Source organism: Somniosus microcephalus, chromosome 32 (genome assembly GCF_052327205.1).
Source record: "Somniosus microcephalus isolate GS21.2 chromosome 32, FLI_Smic_1.0, whole genome shotgun sequence".
In the NCBI taxonomy this organism is placed as follows: Eukaryota; Metazoa; Chordata; class Chondrichthyes; order Squaliformes; family Somniosidae; genus Somniosus; species Somniosus microcephalus.
In genome coordinates this window covers 30453612-30474634 of record NC_141018.1, presented here as the reverse complement: position 1 = coordinate 30474634, position 21023 = coordinate 30453612, and the positions used below count along the sequence as shown (strand labels likewise).

General features: G+C 47.0%; 1 protein-coding gene across 2 annotated transcripts in view; it reads left to right on the top strand.

The window, feature by feature from the left end:
* Positions 1-13379: 13379 nt before the first annotated feature.
* LOC147097359 (collagen and calcium-binding EGF domain-containing protein 1-like) overlaps positions 13380-21023 on the top strand; it is a 182056-nt gene continuing 174412 nt past the window's right edge. Inside the window, exons 1-2 of one of the 2 annotated variants that reach the window (XM_085972273.1) lie at positions 13380-13897; positions 14673-14753. In XM_085972273.1, coding sequence (XP_085828399.1) covers positions 13806-13897; positions 14673-14753 — 173 coding nt within the window. In that variant the 5' untranslated portion in view covers positions 13380-13805. The remainder of the gene's footprint in view (positions 13898-14672; positions 14754-21023) is intronic. The other variant, XM_085972272.1, reaches the window with a different exon arrangement.

Below are 21023 nucleotides of genomic sequence, written 5' to 3'. Positions count from 1 at the left end.
GATCGCGGTCCGGCTGTCACCCGACGCCGTTGGACCCGACTTTTGGCCGGCACAGCTCCCCCTCGACCGAGGTCGAGTGCTCTGCCCTTATCCTCCGGATACTTCTACACCTTCCCCTACTCACAGTCTCTTCGGCCGCCTTGTTCCCTGCTGATCGGCTCACTCTGTACCGTGGTAGAAGGGTAGTCAGTGCCTGTTGCTAATGGAAGCTTTTGTTGCTAAAGTCTTCCACCTTTCTCCTGCTGCAGCCTCGTGTTTTCTTCCAGCAGCACGACGAGGGCGGTTGCCTCTCTTCGACGCTCTTCTTGCTTTGGTAATCTTGCCGCAGGGTACGATCGGACTCGTCGCCACTGTAAAGTCTGTGGTTTGCGCAGTTAATAAATACACAGACTTCAGAAGTAACAAACAAAACAGGTCTTTACTATTCGAAGGTCCGGGCGAATCTGCCCCAGCAATCCTGCCACAACACTTATATACTGGTGTGGTCACTATCGGTATTACAGTATACAGAAGCCAAACAAATAGTGCCACACCTAAAGTAGTTCTCTTAAAGGTGAACGGTTACATTCAATAGTTCCCTTAAAGGTAGACGGGTACATACACTACACCAACCATCTTCAGCTGCTTCATCAATGATCTTCCCTCCAACATAAGGTCAGAAATGGGGATGTTCGCTGAAGACTGCACAGCGTTCAGTGCCATTCACAACTCCTCAGATAATGAAGCAATCCATGCCAACATGCAACAAGACCTGGACGATGTTCAGGTTTGGGTTGATAAGTGGCAGGTAACATTCGCGCCACAGAAGTGCCTGGCAATGACTATCTCCAACAAGCGAGAGTCTAACCATCTCCCCTGGACATTCAATGGCATTACCATCGCCGAATCCCCCACCATCAACATCCTGGGGGTCACCATTAACCAGAAACTTAACTGGACCAGCCACATAAATACTGTGGCAACAAGAGCAGGTCAGAGGCTGGGTATTCTGCGGCGAGTGTCTCACCTCCTGACTCCCCAAAGCCTTTCCACCATCTACAAGGCACAAGTAAGGAGTGTGATGGAATATTCTCCACTTGCCTGGATGAGTGCAACTCCAACAACACTCAAGAAGCTCGACACCATCCAGGACAAAGCAGCCCACTTGATTGGCACCCCATCCACCACCTTAAACATTCACTCCCTCCACCACCGGCGCACCGTGGCTGCAGTGTGTACCATCTACAAGATGCACTGCAGCAACTTGCCAAGGCATCTTCAGCAGCCCCTCCCAAACCTGCGACCTCTTCCACTTAGAAGGACAAGGGCAGCAGGCGCATGGGAACACCACCACCTCCAAGTTCCCCTCTGTTAAGTCTGTGTGTTATAGTGATAATTACTACACAGACTACAAGAGTAAATTCAACAGGTCTTTACTGGTTGGAGGTCGGGACTATACTGAATACAATATTATTACACAGTGCTTATATACCGGTGTGGTCACCACCGGTATTACGTATACAGCAGCCAGAGAAAGTAGTACATCTCTTAAGGTGGAACAGGCTTAAGTTCTCTTAAGGTGGAACAGGTTACATACACCACACCCTCCAAGTCACACACCATCCTGACTTAGAAGTATATTGCCGATCCTTCATCGTCACTGGGTCAAAATCCTGGAACTCCCTCCCTAACAGCACTGTGGGAGTACCTTCACCACACGGACTGAAGTAGTTCAAGAAGGCGGCTCACCACCACCTTCTCAAGGGCAACTGGGGATGGGCAATAAATGCTGGCCTTGCCAGCGACGTCCAGATCCCATAAGCGAATTTTAAAAAAAATTCTACAAATCACCAACAACAGACTTATTGGAACATCAAAACTATAGGTTCCATGACACCTACACATGAGGAGCAACCAATGCAAGATGTCTACCTCGCAACTGACACAGCTCACGCAACTCTGGTCTCTCTCTCTTTATGACCTGGGGTATGTGTGTCCCACAAAGCCTGATATTCATTCATATTTATCTCTTTACAAATCAAAGTTTTTCTGATAAAAAAAAAAAATTCTAATTTATGGTCCAGCGAACATATCCTCGTGTGGTATGTACGACTTTCTCATTCAGCTTCGTGCTGCTGGCGGCTTCAATGCCTCCAGGACTAGTTATCCAAAATTGCATGAGAAGAACTTGTATTTATTTAACATTTTAACAAGCCTTTGAGGACATCACTAAACACTTTACAAGCAATAAATTACTGTTGTTATGTCGGCACCTCCGACAGCCAAAGTGCACACAGCAGACGGCGCTTTGGTTCAATGTCTCATCTCAAAGACTGCACCTCCAACAGTACAGCACTCCCTCAGCACTGCACTGGCGTGTAAGGCTAGAATATGTGATCAAGTACAGTGGGGAGCTTGAACCCATAAACTTCTGACTCAGAGTGCTACCCTGTGCCTGCTGACCTACATTGGCTTCCGGTTCAGCAAGACCTCGATTTTAAAATTCTCATCTTTGTTTTCAAATCCCTCCATGGCCGCACCCCTCCCAATCTCTGTAACCTCCTCCAGCTCTGCAATCTTCCGAGATGTCTGCGCTTCTCAAATTCTGGCCTCTTGCGCAACCTTGATTTTCATCGCTCCACCATTGGCGGCCGTGCCTTCTGCTGCCTGGGCCCTAAGCTCTGGAATATCCCTCCCTAAACCTCTCCACCTCGCTACCTCTTTTTCCTCCTTTAAGACGCTCCTTAAAACCAATCTCTTTGACCAAGCTGTCCTAATATCTCCTTATGTGGCTCGGTGTCAAATTTTGTTTGATTTACGCTCCTGTGAAGCACTTTGGGACGTTTTACTACGTTAAAAGTGCTATATAAATGCAAGTTGTTGTTGTTGAATTCAAATTCTCAAACCCCATCCTAGTCGACAAAAATTGCTGTTAATAATGAGTTGCCCAGCTGCCTGGTCGGAGTGGGCTCTGATTCTACTTGGTGTGTGGGTGGTCTGCAGTCAGGACAACATATTTACCATTGTAGTTTCATTCGAAAAGTCTCCTGCAGTTTTATCCCACGGCTGCCTTCATTTGGGACTTCTCAACGTCTAGGGATTATGTTGCAGGTGTTAATAGTTTCTCACTGGTCAAGAGCTTGCTGAGGTTACACTATAATATTCATTTCAGCATGGTTGTTATCAGTCCTTTCAAATGGAGATCACAATCAACAACGTCCTGTTATTTACAGAACAAATGGGAAACTGTTCAACCTCCGTCACCTCCAGTCCAGATCCAAGGTCGTCCCATCCTCTGTCGTCGAATTACAGTATGCAGACGACGCTTGTGTCTGCGCTCACTCGGAGGTCGAACTCCAAACCATCGTCAACACCTTCACTGAAGCGTACGAGAGCATGGGCCTTACACTAAACATCCGTAAGACAAAGGTCCTCTACCAACCTGCCCCCACCACACAGTACTGCCCCCCAATTATCAAAATCCACGACAAGGCCTTGGACAACGTGGACTACATTCCATACCTCGGGAGTCTACTGTCAACAAGGGCAGATGTCGATGACAAAGTCCAACACCACCTTCAGTGTGCCAGTGCAGCCTTCGGTCGCCTGAGGAAGAGAGTGTTTGAAGACCAGGACCTCAAACCCGGCACTACGCGCATGGTCTACCGTGCAGCAGTGATACCCGCCCTCCTGTACGCTTCTGAGATATGGACCATGTACAGCAGGCACCTAAAAGCACTGGAGAGGTGCCACCAACGCTGCCTCTGCAAGATCCTGCAAATCCATTGGCACTATAGACGCACCAACGTCAGTGTTCTCGCTCAGACCAACATCACCAGCATCGAAGCTTTGACCAGGCTCGATCAGCTCCGATGGACGGGTCACATCATCCGCATGCTCGATACAAGACTCCCAAAACAAGCACTCTAGTCGGAGCTCCGACACGGCAAGAGAGCTCCAGGTGGGCAGAGGAAACGCTTCAAGGACACCCTCAAAGCCTCCTTGAAAAAGTTCAACATCCCCACCGACACCTGGGAGTCCCTGGCCCAAGACCGCACAAAGTGGAGGAGAAGCATCCGGGAAGACACCGAACACCTCGAGCCTCTTTGTCGGGAGCAAGCGGAAGCCAAGCGCAAACAACGGAAGGAGCGCACGTCAACCCAAGCACCCCACCCACCCGCCCCTTCAACCACCGTCTGCCCCACCTGTGACAGAGACTGTAGGTCCTGCATTGGACTCATCAGTCAGCTGAGAACTCATTCTTAATGTGGAAGCAAGTCATCCTCGGTTCCAAGGGACTGCCTAAGAAGGAGAAGTTATTTCCTTTGATAATTTTTCAACCCCCATTTCGCCAACCTCATGGATTGGGATTTGCACTGCCTATCTTCAAAGTGACATGAAAATCTCCAATATATCTCTCCCACCTGTCACTACAATTCCCGCAGACACAACCTTCGCCCTAGGCATGTAATGAAATTCTTAAGAATCCTGCATTCATAAATCATGCACAGGGCTCCACTCCAGGACGGCAAATTGTAATTATTTTTTGAGATGATGCATCCACTTTCTAAAAGCGTTAGAAACTCTACTGAAGCTCATCAAGTGCCTGGAACATTTAATGGAGCTCCCTCTGCAGTCTCCGCCCAAGCACATTGTAAACATCCGGGAAGGCACCGAACACCTCGAGTCTCTTCGCCGGGAGCAAGCGGAAGCCAAGCGTAAGCAACGCAAGGAGCGCACGTCAACCCAAGCACCCCACCCACCCGCCCCTTCAACCACCGTCTGCCCCACCTGTGACAGAGACTGTAGGTCCCGCATTGGACTCATCAGTCACCTGAGAACTCATTTTTAATGTGGAAGCAAGTCATCCTCGGTTCCGAGGGACTGCCTAAGAAGAGAAGACATTTTAAACGCAGCTTCACATTGCACTGGAGTTAGACTTCATGCTTTGGTGTCAGCTGTGGCTCAGTGGTAGCACTCTCACCCCCAGATTCATCAGGTTGTGAGCTCAAGTCTCACTTCCATGGGCATATAATCTAGCCTGGAAGAGACATTAAACCAAGCCCCCATCTTCCCTCACAGGTGGATGTAAATAGATCCCTCAGCACTATTTCACAAAAGAGCAGGGGAGTTCTCCTCAGTGTCCTGGGCCAATATTTATCCCTCAACCAACATCACTAAAAAACAGATGATCTGGTCATGTATCTCATGCACTGTCTGTGGGATCTTACTGGGTGCAAATGCTACATTACAACAGTGACTAGACTTCAAAAGTACTTCATTGGCTGTAAAGCGCTTTGGGATATCCTGAGGTGGTGAAAGGCGCTATAGAAATGCAAGTCTTTCTGTTAATTATTTTTTTATTATGGATGGTGCTTCTTTCTGGTTCTGCACTGACTTATTTTGTACAAGACAATAAAAGACCTGTTGCAGACAGAGAGTTGCCACTGTTTAGAGACCATATGCAATTTACTATCCAAAAATGTGCAACAACACAACAAACACCGAATCAAAGGTATCATTTACATTGTGCAATGACAGGAAATGTAATAAATATTTTTTTATTTCCTTATGGAATCTGGGCGTCGCTGGCAAGGCCAGCATTTATTGCCCATCCCTAGTTGCCCCCTTGAGAAGGTGGTGGTGAGCCACCTTCTTGAACCGCTGCAGTCCGTGTGGTGGCCTGTATGCCTCAGAGACATGGACCATGTACAGCAGGCACCTCAAAGCACTGGAGACGTACCACCAACGCTGCCTCCGCAAGATCCTGCAAATCCATTGGCAGGATAGGCGCACCAACACCCGTGTTCTCGCTCAGGCCAACATCCCCAGCATCGAAGCTTTGAACAAGCTCGATCAGCTCCAATGGACAGGTCACATCGTCCGCATGCCCAATACGAGACTCCCAAAACAAGCGCTCTACTCAGAGCTCCGGCACAGCAAGAGAGCTCTAGGTGGGCAGAGGAAATGCTTCAAGGACACCCTCAAAGCCTCCTTGAAAAAGTGCAACATCCCCACCGACATCTGGGAATCCCTGGCCCAAGACCGCACAAAGTGGAGGAGAAGCATCTGGGAAGGCGCCGAACACCTCGAGTCTCTTCGCCAGGAGCAAGCGAAAGCCAAGCGCAGGCAACACAAGGAGCGCACGTCAACCCAAGCCCCCCACCCACCCGCCCCTTCAACCAACCTGTGACAGAGACTGTAGGTCCCGCATTGGACTCATCAGTCACCTGCGAACTCATTTTTAATGTGGAAGCAAGTCATCCTCGGTTCCGAGGGACTGCCTAAGAAGAGAAGAAGGTGGTGGTGAGCCGCCTTCTTGAACCACTGCAGTCCGTGTGGTGAAGGTACTCCCACAGTGCTATTAGGGAGGGAGTTCCAGGATTTTGACCCTGCGACGATGAACGGCCGATGTACTTCCAAGTCAGGATGGTGTGTGACTTGGAGGGGAACTTGGAGGTGGCGGTGTTCCCATGCGCCTGCTGCCCTTGTCCTTCTAGGTGGAAGAGGTCGTGGGTTTGGAACTATTTTGCAACTTGTAAGCAACAGAAGAAATTCATTCAGAATAAATTAACTCAACCGGTAGTTATGAGGAAGTAAATGAAGTAAGTAAAGAAATAGCTCAAATGTTTCAGTTGTGGAACTGAAGAGTTTTGACTCTCTGGTCACTTCTAAACAAGGAAAATTACAACAGAGCACGGTGCGTCAAAAGAGCGTCCATCCTTCGCTTAAAACTCCTACAAATAAGAATGTAACGATGCTTTTAGGCTGCGAAAATACAATACACAAATTGGCTTGCCTTTGATTTTCAGGCTTTCTGGTCAAAAACTAATCATAGAAACATAGAAGATAGGAGCAGGAGTAGGCCATTCGGCCCCTCGAGCCTGCTCCGCCATTCAATGAGATCATGGCTGATCATCCAAATTCAGTACCCTGTCCCTGCCTTCTCCTCATATCCCTTGATCCCTTTAGCCGTAAGAAATATATCTAACTCCTTCTTGAATATATTTAATGAATTGACCTCAACTGCCCTGTGTATAGAAAAGATAGAGTCAAGATTGCTCATCTGGTACCACCCATTTTGAGATGATAATGTATCCAGGTTTGTGACTGTTTGAGAAGATCATGAAACCCGATATAATTGATTCTGGTTCAGAGCTCATCCACTTGCGCGGTAGAACCCATTGACATTCTTATTTGGAGACGGTTGAGGAGGAATCTGGTAATCTGGTGGTTCTTCAAAGAAGCCCCGGCCTCTGCTTCAAAGAATGCCGAGGGTGTATCTAATCAGTTGTCTTGGGGATGCTCAGTCCCCTCTTTAGCTGCCAGTTTCTGCATTGCAGGGTCTCCGTGGAGCTGGCGTCCACTTCACTTCCAGCAAAGGTTCTGTTGAAAGATGCTGAAAAGGATCCCAAAGGGGTGAAATTGGACATGGCCGATAATGCAAATCAGATGGAATCGCATCGATCACCCGTTATACGCTCTTCCTTATATTCAGTTCCGTTGACTCAGTTGGTAGCACTCTCGCCTCGGAGCCAGAAGGTTCATAGTCCCCACTCCAGAGACTCGAGCACAAAAACCTAGGCTGACACTCCCAGTGCAGTGCTGAGGGAGTGCCGCACTGTCGGAGGTGCCGTCTTTCGGATGAGACGTTAAACCGAGGCCTCGTTTGCTTTCTCAGGTGGACGTAAAAGTTTCCATGGCACTATTTCGAAGAAGAGCAGGGGGAGTTATCCCCGGTGTCCTGGGGCCAATATTTATCCCTCAATCAACGTCACTAAAAACAGATTATCTGGTCATTAGCACATTGCCGTTTGTGGGATCTTGCTGTGCACAAATAGGCTGCTGCGTTTCTCACATTACAACAGTGACTGCACTTCAAAAAGTACTTCATTGGCTGTAAAGCGCTTTGAGACGCCCGGTGGTTGTGAAAGGAGCTGTAGAAATGTAAGTCCTTCTTTTTTTTTTAAAAGGCTACTTGCTCGTCCTGCAGGACACTAGCTAAGACACATTGAGCATAAAGTTACAAGTTTCACGGCGCATGGGAGGTGTGGAAACTGCTGTGAACATAAAAGAAGAGTGTTGGGAGAGAGGCCAAATTGCAGCAATCGTTGGAAGATAAAGGAGGGGAAATATCGCCTACAAGGATGCTCAAAGTTTATACTAAATTACTGGAAGCAAACAGCAGGGACTATGGGCGCTAGAGCGCGGAAAGAAAATGGAAGTATTTGTACACTTGAAAAGGGAAAAGTTGCAGGGCTATGGGGGAAGAGCGGGAGAATGGAACTAAATGGAGAGCTCTTTCAAAGAGTTAGCACAGGCACTGTTATAAATCTCATCATCATGAAGAAACTACTCATGAAATAACACTGGACGGCCAGCTGGTGGCGCCGTCCAAGGAGTATAAATCCTTGGGCGTGGGCCCAGCTTGGCAGGGACATTTTGTAAGACAAGGAACTAGTGAAGTACAACTAGACCTCCATGTCCTGAAACAAGTTGATTAAAGCCTTGCTTTATACTCAAACCAAGTGTGTAGTGAGTTTTATTACATCAGGCACGATGGGCCAAATGGCCTCCTCCTGTGCTGTAAGATGAGTGTAGTGTTATGGTTGCCAGAACAAATTTTAGATAATTGGCAAAAGAACCAGGGGGAGGTGAAGAGAAATTTCTTTCCGCAGCAAGTTATTATGAGAACGGCCTCCTCCTGCGCTGTGGGATTCTATGACCTAGACCTCTCTCTTAAACGCTTTTATTTCCACATTCAGCAACAAGGCTCACCACAGCCAGCAGGCTAACCCAGAGCTTGTTATCAAACCACAGTCCTTCTGTCAGCTGCATACACAGACAACTTACATCAGCAACAAACACAGGTTAAATAGTATTGCTATGCCATGAGAGGTCGAAGCTCACTCCCATTGGCTAGAGAAGCCCATGTCTATCATTGATCCCTCGGTCAATTAAATGCCTGCTCCACCCATTTAATAACATTTCCAGTAGTTGCTTATGCTGCAAGTAAAAAGCGCACGGTACCCTAGGATTTATGCTAACACGCGCAAGATCATTTTGGGTTGAAGCCAAAGATCCCTCTATTTTTTTTTCGGTGTACGGCCCGTTCAAATTTCCGCGCATGCGCAGTTTTTCCATTGTAAAGCCGGCAAGTGGCCTGCGCGGGACCTCCAGACCGCGGCGCAGCTAAACGGGAACAGTGGCTGAAGCCCTATTTTCTATTAAAGTGTTGCGGTGCAATAATATTAATGTCAGTGTGACATCACCCCTCAACTAACGACATCATTTTTTTTTACGCAGCGAGTTGTTGTGATCTGGAACGCGCTGCCTGAAAGGATGGTGGAAGCAGATTCAATAATAACTTTCAAAAGGGCAATTGGATAAATACTTGAAGGGAAGAAAATTGCAGGGCTACGGGGAAAGAGCGGGGGAGTGGGACTAAATTGGATAGCTCTTCCAAAGAACTGGCACAGGCACGATGGGCCGAATAGCCTCCTTCTATGCTGTAAAATAACTATGATTCTATTGTATTAGGAAGTAAATCTACTATCAGTAATGGTAACCATGAAACTTTGTTTGTTGTAAAAACCCACCTGGTTCACTAATGCCCTTTAGGGAAAGAAATCTGCCGTCCTTACCCGGTCTGGTCTATATGAGACTCCAGACGCACAGCAATGTGGTTGACTCTTAACTGCCCTCAGAAATGGCCTAGCGAGCCACTCAGTTAAGGGCAACTAAGAATGGACAATAAATGCTGGCCTTGCCAGTGACGCCCACATCCTGAGAATGAATAATTAAATCAATATATTGTGATACATCTGACGTAAGAAAACTACTAGGCACTTGGTCTAAGCGTTAAACAAAGCTTTAATCAACTGTTTTACAACATGGAGGTCTAGTTGTGTCCTTCACTAGTTCCTGTTAAGAATGTCCTGCGCAAGCTGGGCCCGTGCCCGAGTATTTATACTCTCCCTGGACAGCGCCACCCGCAGGCCGCTCAGTTTTATTTCACAAGTCTTTCTTTCATGAATGACTGATTCATGTCAACATCTTTTATCTTCCTCGGAATTCTTTACACATCACTCCCTCCACAAGAAGGCGAAGAGATGACCTGTTTGAAGGCTATTTTTGTTGCTGTTGCGAACTGGTCACTAGGAGGAGGTGTGCAAAAGCAAGCCAGGATGACAGACGCACTGGATGTATTAGACTGGCAAGGGACATCTCACTGTATTGCCAGGGAGCAGAGAAGAATATCCACCAGGAATTGAACACATCCTCTTACAATCAGGAGACGTTTACAGATGACACACCAAACTCTCTCCAACACATCAAATAATAAAACATAAGTAAATTTAAAAAACATAAATATTATTTTGGTATCATGTTGGTACCTCGAGCCCACCCAAGTTCCAAAAAAGAGCAGGAAACTAATGGAGGCAACACCACCAAGAATGGGATTGGATACAGACAGAGGCTTAATTCTGGTCACCTGCCCCATTGTCTCCTTCTTTGGCTTGGTGTCAATTTTTGTCTGATAACAGTTGAATACTCCATCCCTGCCTCAGCTCATCTGCTGCTGAAACCCTCATCCATGCCTTTGTTACCTCTAGACTTGACTATTCCAACGCACTCCTGGCCGGCCTCCCACATTCTACCCTACATAAACCTGAGATCATCCAAAACTCTACTTTCTGTGTCTTAACTCACACCAAGTCCCGCTTGCCCATCACCCCACTGTGCTCACTGACCAACATTGGCTCCCGGTTAAGCAACGCCTCATTTTTAAAATTCGCACCCTTGTTTTCAAATCCCTCCATGGCCTCGCCCCTCCCTACTTCTGTGATCTCCTCCAGCCCCACAACCAGTGTTCCCTGTAAGGTGCGCGGCTGCGCACTGCTCCAGGGAACCCGCGCAGCCGGCTTGCCAACATCTCAATGTAAAAACCACGCATGCGCAGTATTTTGAATGGCCCGCACAGCCCCTTAAAGGGGCCGTGCAAGGCCAAAAAAAGTTACAGGGCATATAGCCCACAACCCCCCTGAGATATCTGTGTTCCTCTAATTCTGACCTCTTGAGCATCCCTGATTTTAATCGCCCCACCATTGGCGGCCGTGCCTTCAGCTTCCTGGGCCCCAAGCTCTGGAATTCCCTCCCTAAACCTCTCTGCCTCTCTCTCTCCTCCTTTGGTGCTTTTGCTCACCTGCCCTAATATCTCCTTATGTGGCTCGGTGTCAAATTTTGTTTGATAATCGCTCCTGCGAATCGCCTTGGGACGTTTTACTATGTTAAAGGTGCTAAATAAATGCAATTTGTTGTTGATGTTAAAGAATCTTGTTCTGCACAGCTAATTATATCCCTCAACATTGAGTTCAACAATTTCAGACCATAACCTCTGCCCCTATCCTTTTTTCCCATTTTTTTCTCTCTCTCTCTCACATGGCAGCTGTCGATCATTCTGCCATCACCATTTACACTTCATCTAGAGCCATCTTTTGTTTCTTAACTTTTCCCATTACCATCTCCTTTTGCCTCGCACCATCATCCCTTTTGTCTCTTAATCTCTCCTGCCTTCCAGCCTATCACAGACCTTCCCTTTTGTTCTTTCCTCCCCTCCCCACTCTCCCTGCCCCTACACTTGCTTAAAAACCTGTTCCATCTCCAACATTTTCCAGTTCTGACGAAGGGTCTGACTGAAACGCTAACTCTGTTTCTCTCTCCACAGTTGCTGCCTGACCTGCTGAGTATTTCCAGCATTTTCTGTTTTTATTTCAGATTTCCAGCATCCGCAGAATTTTGTTTTTGTATCGGTTGTATCCCACCACCGTTGGTTCACCCGCACAGAAAGGTAGGTCACCTGATGGCCACTTTGTGACTGGTTGGAACAAAGCACATTCCCATCGGGTGCTGGAGGGCTTTTGGTCACCTGTCCTAATATCTCCCTTATGTGGCTCGGTGCGATGGGGAAGGGCCACAGTTTAAGGCCCTCCCGCCAGTGTAAACCGAGGGGCTGAAACCAGTATAAAAAAAAAACCCTCGGGCCGTATGATGCAGAAATGGCTCAATGAAAATGTATTTGCAACCTGTTTGTGTACACAGATGCAGCCGGACCTGCTGTGATTTCCAGCAAAGAAAATGTTTTTTGTCTGTTTTTTGTTTTTCATACAGACCCCAGCATCTGCAACATTTTACCCCCCTGTGGCCCACCTCATTGTTCTTTGATGTAATGTTTTCCTGACTGACCTGTTTGGACACCATTCACACCTTTGATTGCTGTGATTATCTCTCTGCCGAGGTGTGATAAATGGCAGTTAGAAAGATTACCTGTGATCATCTGGCATTATTCTCTGACTATATAATCTGTGTCTATAGGCATCTCTCCACTTCACCTGACGAAGGAGCAGCGCTCCGAAAGCTTGTGATTTCAAATAAAACTGTTGGACTATAACCTGGTGTTGTGTGACTTCTTACATGTGTAAAGAGAGTACCATGTACTGCTTTCATCTGTTATATGATTTGTGGGTTGCATTGTAATGTACTTCAACAAGCATTGATATATGTAATGATAAATGTATTGCAATTTGTAAATTGAGTGCCATGTACCACAGTTAATTTGTATTGTACGTGATGTGGACTGTATTGTCAAGTTTCTCAAAAAATGTTTATGAATAAAGTATATATTTTTGAAACAAACAAAAAAAATATCTCCCTTATGTGGCTGGGTGTCAAATTTTGTTTGATAACGCTCATGTAAAGCGCCTTGGGACAGTTCACTACATTAAAGGCGCTATATAAATGCAGGTTGCTGTTGTTGAGGGGGAGGGGGTCATTCTTCTGGCCATCCCTTGACCTGTTCAGTTGTGGCCAAAGGGCCGCGTGGAAACCGGTGTAAGACTGGCCGGATTTTTGGGTTTTGTTGGGAGACTTAACATCGTCCTGCAACAGTACCTGTCTGATTCTGACTGGCTATGGGTACAGAACACGGTGGGAGCCGCTCTCTGGTGCACAGTATACCTTGTCTGGCCTTAAAAGACTGGAGATGTTTGGCGCAATCACACTTGCAGTGAGCGGGACGTTCCATTTCACGCTGATCTCAAGAAAAAGGCAACTTGGAAATATCCTTCATCTTATTTCTTGCTGGTGAATTCTTCCTTACTAAATGCACCTTTCGCTGCAGGTTCCCTGAGGAAGTAATTATTGACCAGGTATCTCTCGTTTTCCCTGATCTGGAAATAGATTCGATTCCTTCAACCCCACATTTTTTGTGTGCCCTGGTCTGTTATTTGAATTCTCTCTCTCTGATAAAGGGGACGACCTCCTCCTGCTCCCCCCTCCCTCAGACAGAAACCGGTTTCACTCCAGATCTGATGTTATCTGGGTCTGGACATTCTGCCTGCCAGGATTTCCAGCTCGGAGCTTCACCCTGGGCCAGAGGAAGCGGGCGAGTGTCAGTTTCGCCGCCGTGTCAATTGCGAGTGTCGGTGACACCGGGTGAAACTGACCCAAACTGAATGAAGCCGCTTGTCGCAAGGGAAGGTGGCGAGAAAGGCTTGCGAGGCTCGGAGGGCGCTCATGGATTTCCTGGGACTGGGACTGGGGAGGCTCCTCGCCAACATTTCCTTCCCTCCCACTCGCCAGTCGCTCCTTTCACTTTGCCCTGTCCTGCCAGAGAGGGAGATGCGGCTTGCCTGAGTTGCAGAACTCCCACTTCCCTCCCCCCCTCTAACTAATTCGACAGGAAATCAGGAATTGCAAGGAACACACACACACACAGGGTGTCATCTCCCGGCGGCGGACCCTTCCCTTTTGAAATTGGCAAAGACATGAATTGCAGAGAGCGCGTTGCAATGATTCTCGCCTTCACGCTGCTGTCATCAACTTGCCCATCTTCTGTCTTGAGAGCAGAACTGGAAAGGTAGGGGTTAATTAATCTAAAGCTATGCTGCACGGTCGCTCTTTCGATTGTAGCTTTTTAGCATGTGGTATTAGGGAAGGAGCCGAGAGTTAACGGAAAGCACTGATTTTTTTTTGTGAAGAATAAGACAGAAAGAAAATAAAAATTGAATTTTATATCTAGCTTAAAATGCAGTCATACGGCGCTTTATAACATCTCCGCGTCCCAAAGCGCCTCGGGGACAATTACAGAGCTCAGGACTCTGTGAGGAGCATTGCTCTCAATTCCCAGACACTTCCCATTGCCTCTTGGAGCATGTTCCTGGATCGACCGGGAGGCAGAGAGTCAGTCCGGGGCGGTCGACTTTCCAAAGTGAGCTCTTCACTGTCGGCACCGATTTGGGACTCAGGTGGGGCGTGCAGTTGTGTTCACTGATTCCTGATTTCAGCCAGAGGGAACAGACTGAACTCCAAACTCTCGGACTGATGTGCGAAGTCCTGCATTTGTAAAAAAAATCTACCCCAATATTATCTGCTCTAAAAATTCCCTGTCCTGGTGGGTAGTGAGAATCTTAAAAGTTTACAGACGTAAGATATTCCTTCCCGCAAAAATATTTGTTATTGCACTCAGTAAACTTGTAGTGTTTTGTAATGTATTGCAACGTAATGGTCGATTTCTGACAAACGATCCTCAAACAGCTGGCTCACAAGGAAGCCAAAATGCGTGCGAGTGCAGAATGTGGTTCCATTCCGAAGTCAGTGTGCACTGGCTAAAGCTTTCATATTCTTTTCATTAGTGAAGCATGTTCTGAGAATCACGTCGTCACGTTGGAGTATCAGTGCACGAAGGCCACTGGAGAGACGTCCACTTGCTTAAGGTAAGGAGAACTTGGCATGTTTATTTTGGTTGGGGGGTGGACAAATGTGAACAGAGGACCCTGCGTATCCCGGGCAAGAATCCCGTCCCATCTGGACCACAGCTGAAGAGAGCACAGCATGGGATACATTGGCCACACACAAAAACACAACCAACAACATGGGCTGGGGACGAGCAACACAGGAGCGATGGCAAGACTTCTTTTTTTCACGTTTCTCCCATTCTGCCAGCGCATTTCACACCTAATCTAGAGCCGTCTTTTGTCTCCACTAGTCCTATCACCATCTCGTCTGGTTTTGAATACCTGTTAATGTCTCTTCACTTCTCTTTTGTTCTCTCCCAGCCCCCTCTTCACCTGACGAAGGAGCAGCGCTCAGAAAGCTTGTGATTTCAAATAAAACTGTTGGACTATAACCTGGTGTTGTGTGACTTCTTACATTTGTCCACCCCAGTCCAACTCCGGCATCTCCACACCAGCCCCCATACTGGCCTTTTAATCTATTTCATTTCCTGTGCTTCTTCAGTCTTGACGAAGGGTTTCGACCGGAAACGTTGACTCTATTTCTCTCTCCACGGATGTTGCCTGGCCTGCTGAGTTTTTCCAGCATTTTTTGTTGTTATTTCTTTTTTTGCACGGACCGGTTACGCCACCGCTTTCTCGGCGAGGCGAAAAATGGGTCTCGGGCGCAAACCTGGGCTTCTGAACTGAGGAAAAGAAAATACTGCGGATGCTGGAAATCTGAAATAAAAACAGAAAACGCTGGAGATACTCAGCAGGTCAGGCAGCATCTGTGGAGAGAGAGAAACAGAGTTAATGTTTAAGGTTCTGACGAAAGGTCATCGACCTGAAACGTTAACTCTGTTTCTCTCTCTTCACAGATACTGTTCTGACCTGCTGAGTGTCTCCAGCATTTTCTGGTTTTATTTCTTAACTGAGGAGTCACGTTAGCCGGCTAAGACTCTCGGCCATCCCCAAAGCCAAGTGATTCCCCAGCCGCTGAGGCTGGCACTGGGAGCAAGTCCCACCACGAAGAATTCTCTACCGCAGAAGGCAGTTGAGGCCAATTCATTAAATATATTCAAGAAGGAGTTGGATATATTTCTTAAGGCTAAAGGGATCAAAGGATATGGGGAGAAAGCAGGGACAGGGTACTGAGTTTGGATGATCAGCCATGATCTCATTGAATGGCGGAGCAGGCTCGAGGGGCCGAATGGCCTCCTCCTGCTCCTATCTTTTATGTTTCTATGTTTCTATGAAGCCAGGTTTTACAAAAGTTGTACAGCCCCCGGGGGAACATTTTTTAACTTCATTTTGAATTAAAGTGGAGAATGCACATTATCCTCTCTGTCTCTCCTAGTAAAAAGGACTTGCATTTATATAGCGTCTTTTATGATCTCAACGTCCCAAAGAGTTTCACAGCCAATGAAGTACCTTTTGAAGTGAAGTCATTGCTGTACGATAGGGAGACAAGGCAGTCAATTTGCACACAGCAAGGTTACAACAACAACTTGTATTTATATAGCGCCTTTAACGTAGTAAAACGTCCTAAGGCGCTGCACAGGAGTATTAAAAGACAAAAAACTTGACACCGAGCCACATAAGGATAAATTAGAGCAGGTGACCAAAAGCTTGGTCAAAGAGGGAGGTTTTAAGGAGCGTCTTAAAGGAGGAGAGAGAGGTGGAGCGGTTTAGGCAGGGAATTCCAGAGCTTAGGGCCCAGGCAGCTGAAGGCACGGCCGCCAAAGGTTGAGCGATTATAATCAGGGATGCTCAAGTGGTCTGAATTAGAGGAGCGCAGATATCTCGGGGTGGGAGGGGCGGGGGTTGTGGGGCTGAAGGAGATTACAGAGATAGGGAGGGGCGAGGCCATGGAGGGATTTGAAAACAAGGATGAGAATTTTGAAATCGAGGTGCTGTTTACAGCAAAGTAATCTGTTTTTGTTATGTTGGTTGAGGGATAAATATTGGCCCAGGACACCGGGGAGAACGCCCCTGCTCTTATTCGAAATAGTGCCGTGGGATCTTTTACGTCCACCTGAGAGAGCAGACGGGGCCTCGGTTTAACGTCTCATCCAAAAGACGGCACCTCCGGCACCTCCGGCACTGCACTGGGAGCGTCAGCCTGGATTTTGTGCCCAAGTCTCTGGAGTGGGACTCGAACCCACAACCTTCTGACTCCAAGTGCTACCCACTGAGCCACAGCTGACACCGGGATTGAGAATCAGGCACGGAATCGCTCCTGATTTTCTAGCCATGAAAGTCAACAATAGACTCTGTCCGCCTCGCTACCTCTCTCTCCTCCTTTAAGACGCTCCTTAAAACCTACCTCTTTGACTGTGCTATTGGTCACCTGCCCTAATTTATCCTTATGTGGATCGGTGTCAAATTTTTTTGTCTTAAAATACTCCCGTGCAGCGCCTTGGGACGTTTTACTACGTTAAAGGCGCTATATAAATACAAGTTGTTGTTGTAACCTTGCTGTGTGCAAATTGGCTGGGAGTGGGTTCTTGCAATTTTGCGGATGTGCGTCTTCTAATTTATGTGAATCAAATTCTGTGACATATTTTATTACCTTTGCGGTTTAATCAGAATACCAGTGACAGACTATCCAGCCACCATTAGTGGCAGTTACCAAGAGTATCAAGAATGGGTATTGCTACTTGTTGTAAATAATACTGGCTGCCCACAATGACTTATCAGTCAGGGATCACAGTCTCGGGATAACGGGGTCGGCCATTTAGGACTGAGATGAGGAGAAATTTCTTCACTCCGAGGGTGGTGAATCTTTGGAATTCTCTACCCCAGAGGGCTATGGAGGCTCAGTCGTTGAGTATATTCAAGACAGAGATCGATAGATTTTTGAATGTTAAGGGAATCAAGGGATATGGGGATAGTGCAGGAAAGTTGAGATGAGGTAGAAGATCGGCCATGATCTCATTGAATGGCGGAGCAGGTTCGAAGGGCCGAATGGCCGACTCCTGCTCCTATTTCTTATGTTCTTATCCAATATCAGGGTTCAGCTAACAAACATAAACTGTCTGAACTCTCTGAAGCCCTCGATTAGATTGGCATCTTGTAATTCACTGACAGCCATTTGAGATCATTTTTCTTGGTAACCGAGGTGAAGGGTCAAGGCTCGCCGAGCAGGACATCACCAAGGTTGAATCAGTGGAAAAAGGAAACTAGATAAATCAGGAGGTGGCGCTGAGCTTGGGTTTAGATGTCCATAGTATGTCAGAGGAGTAAAAGATTCAGGAATGTAATGAGCTCCACAGTTTACATGCTCAGGATAAAATTAAGTTAGAGTAAGAGATCGTGCTAGGGGTCTTAACTTCAGCACAGGAAAGATGCAGGGAGCAGAATAAGAATGTAAGAACATAAGAAATAGGAGCAGGAGTCGGCCATTCGGCCCCTCGAGCCTGTTCCGCCATTCAATGAGATCATGGCTGATCATTGACCTCAACTCCACTTTCCTGCCCGCTCCCCATAACCCTTGTCTCCCCTGTAGCTCAAATATCTGCCTATCTCCGCCTTAAATATATTCACTGACTCTGCCTCCACAGCTCTCTGGGGGTAGAGAGTGGTGTACAAGAAGTTTATTCTGCCAATATTATTGACTAGGACCAGCTAGAGGGAGAATAATTGTCTTGTCGGGTTCGTATGTACAATATAGGGAAAATAACATTCAAGCCAATGTAATTCAACGTTATACAATCTCATGTCTGCTATTCTTAATTCATCACCTTGCATTTCTACAAAGCTATAACCGCCAGTATTTCATTCTCGTGTTACATTCAAAATGATTTCTTCAGACACATTTGGAAGGACACAGTCTGAAATTGTTTCCCAATGAAAATTCTACAATCTTGCCCCGTCTACCTCGCCGAGACTCCAGCGAGAATCCCCGACAGCGCGGCTGCAGGAAGATTTCAAAAGGCCTGTTTCGAGGCTTCTGAGAAATCCTAGTCACAATGCTGAACAGTATCAGATAATCCCCAGATCAAAGAATAGGAGTCCAGATTGCTCTGCGCTGTGAGGAAGTCACTTTGAGAAACAATTCACTCTCGTATGTATGCACCAACTCCGAAACAAATAGCTGGCGGTGAATTTAAGCTAGTAATCATGTTGGGGGTACTGGCGAGAATCGTAAACTGCTTGGAGCTTGCTTTTGTGACATATGATAGCATCTGAATTCTTTAATTGCATTACTGGCCTGTAATTCACTTACAGGTACTCATTATACTCCATGTAACATTGTCTCTGCCATCTCTTATTCTCAATGTACAGTGTAAACCATTTATAACAGCCTGGTTTTGTGCATGGGTTTTGTTCCATTAGCAGTGCCTGTATGCTTTACCCTGGGAAGCACTGTAACCTACCCACAGCCTGCCAACAGAAAATTGCTCCAGTGACTCGCCACGGAAGTCGAAAATGGCTCCCATCGACCAAATTTGCTTGTGAAACTTAGCCTTTTAAGACAGCTATCAGATGGAGATATCTGAAATTAAAACAAGGCACAAATAAATCATTGGTTTGAATAATCAGGAACTGAGGCTGCTAGTCCAACCAGGATCCTACATTACAACAGTGACTACACTTCAAAAGTACTTCATTGGCTGTAAAGCGCTTTGGGACGTCCTGAGGTCATGAAAGGCGCTGTAGAAATGCGAGTCTTTCTTTATGATTTTAAACACCTCTATCAAATCTCCTCTCAGCCTTCTCCACTTATGGTTAGCTATAGATGTGCAAGTCTTTCTTTACTATATAAGTGTCTGGATATCTGGACAGGCCCGATGCACCATTAGTGGCTCATCCATGCCTTTGTTACCTCCAGACTTGACTATTCCAATACACTCCTGGCCGACCTCCCACATTCCACCCTACGTAAACTTGAGGTCGTCCAAAACTCGGCTGCCCGTGTCCTAACTCGCACCGAGTCCCGTCACCCATCACCCCTGTGCTCTCTGACCTACACTGGCTCCCGGCTAAGCAGCGCCTCGATTTCAAAATTCTCATCCTTGTTTTCAAATCCCTCCGCGGCCCTCGCCCCTTCCCTATCTCTGTAATCTCCTTCAGCCCCACAACCCCCCAAGATATCTGCACTCCTCAAATTCTGCCCTCTTGAGCATCCCTGATTATAATCGCTCAACCTTTGGTGGCCGTGCCTTCTGTTGACTGGGCCCTAAGCTCTGGAATTCCCTCCCTAAACCTCTCCGCCTCGCTACCTCTCTCTCCTCCTTTAAGACACTCCTTAAAACCTACCTCTTTGACCAAGCTTTTGGTCACCTGCCCTAATTTATCCGTATGTGGCTCGGTGTCAAATTTTTTTGTCTTAAAATACTCCTGTGCAGTGCCTTGGGACATTTTACTACGTTAAAGGCACTATATAAATACACATTGTTGTTGTTGGTGATTGGCCACGCTGCTTCTGGTATGTGCGCTGTGGCGAATTCTAATTTGTTCTCCTGTAAATTTTGGCGTAAATTATCCGCTGGAGGATTGGGGCATGTAACAATCTAACTTAAGGCGTTCATCACCGATATTGCCGTTGGAGCGAATTCCATTCCATTATGGCCGGATAATGATGTGAGGCGTACTGGCCTCGGCTCAGTGGGCAGCACACTCGCCTCTGAGTTAGGAGGTCGTGGGTCCAAGTCCCACCCCAGAGACTTGAGCACAAAATCCAGGCTGACACTGCCAGTGCAGTGCTGAGGGAGTGCCGCACTGTCGGAGGTGGTGCCGTCTTTCGGATGAGACGTTAAACCCCTTCTGCCCCCTCAGGTGGACGTAAATGATTCCATGGCACTGCTCTGAAGAAGAGCAGGGGAGTTCTCCTCAGTGTCCTGGCCAGTATTTATCAGTAAAAAAAAAACAGATTATCTGGTCATTATCTCATTGCTGTTTGTGGGAGCTTGCTGTGCGCAAATTGGCTGCCGTGTTTCCTACATTACAACAGTTACCCCACTTCAAAGGTACTTCATTGGCTGTAAGGCGCTCTGGGACGACCTGAGGTCAGGAAAGGCGCTATATAAAGGCCTTCCTTCTTTCTTTGTATTGGGTGCCACAAATGAACTCTCTGGCACACAATCACTTCATTGGTGCAGATTTATAAGTAGTTGTTACTGCTGTCACACTAACCTTTCACCACTTTTATATTGAAGTAGTAGAGCTTTAATCCATGATAATCTGTTGCACATTACAACATAATTATACCCTGCCGTGAATCATCTGACTGTATTAGTTAGCGGTGCGGATTATGTAGTGGGGAAT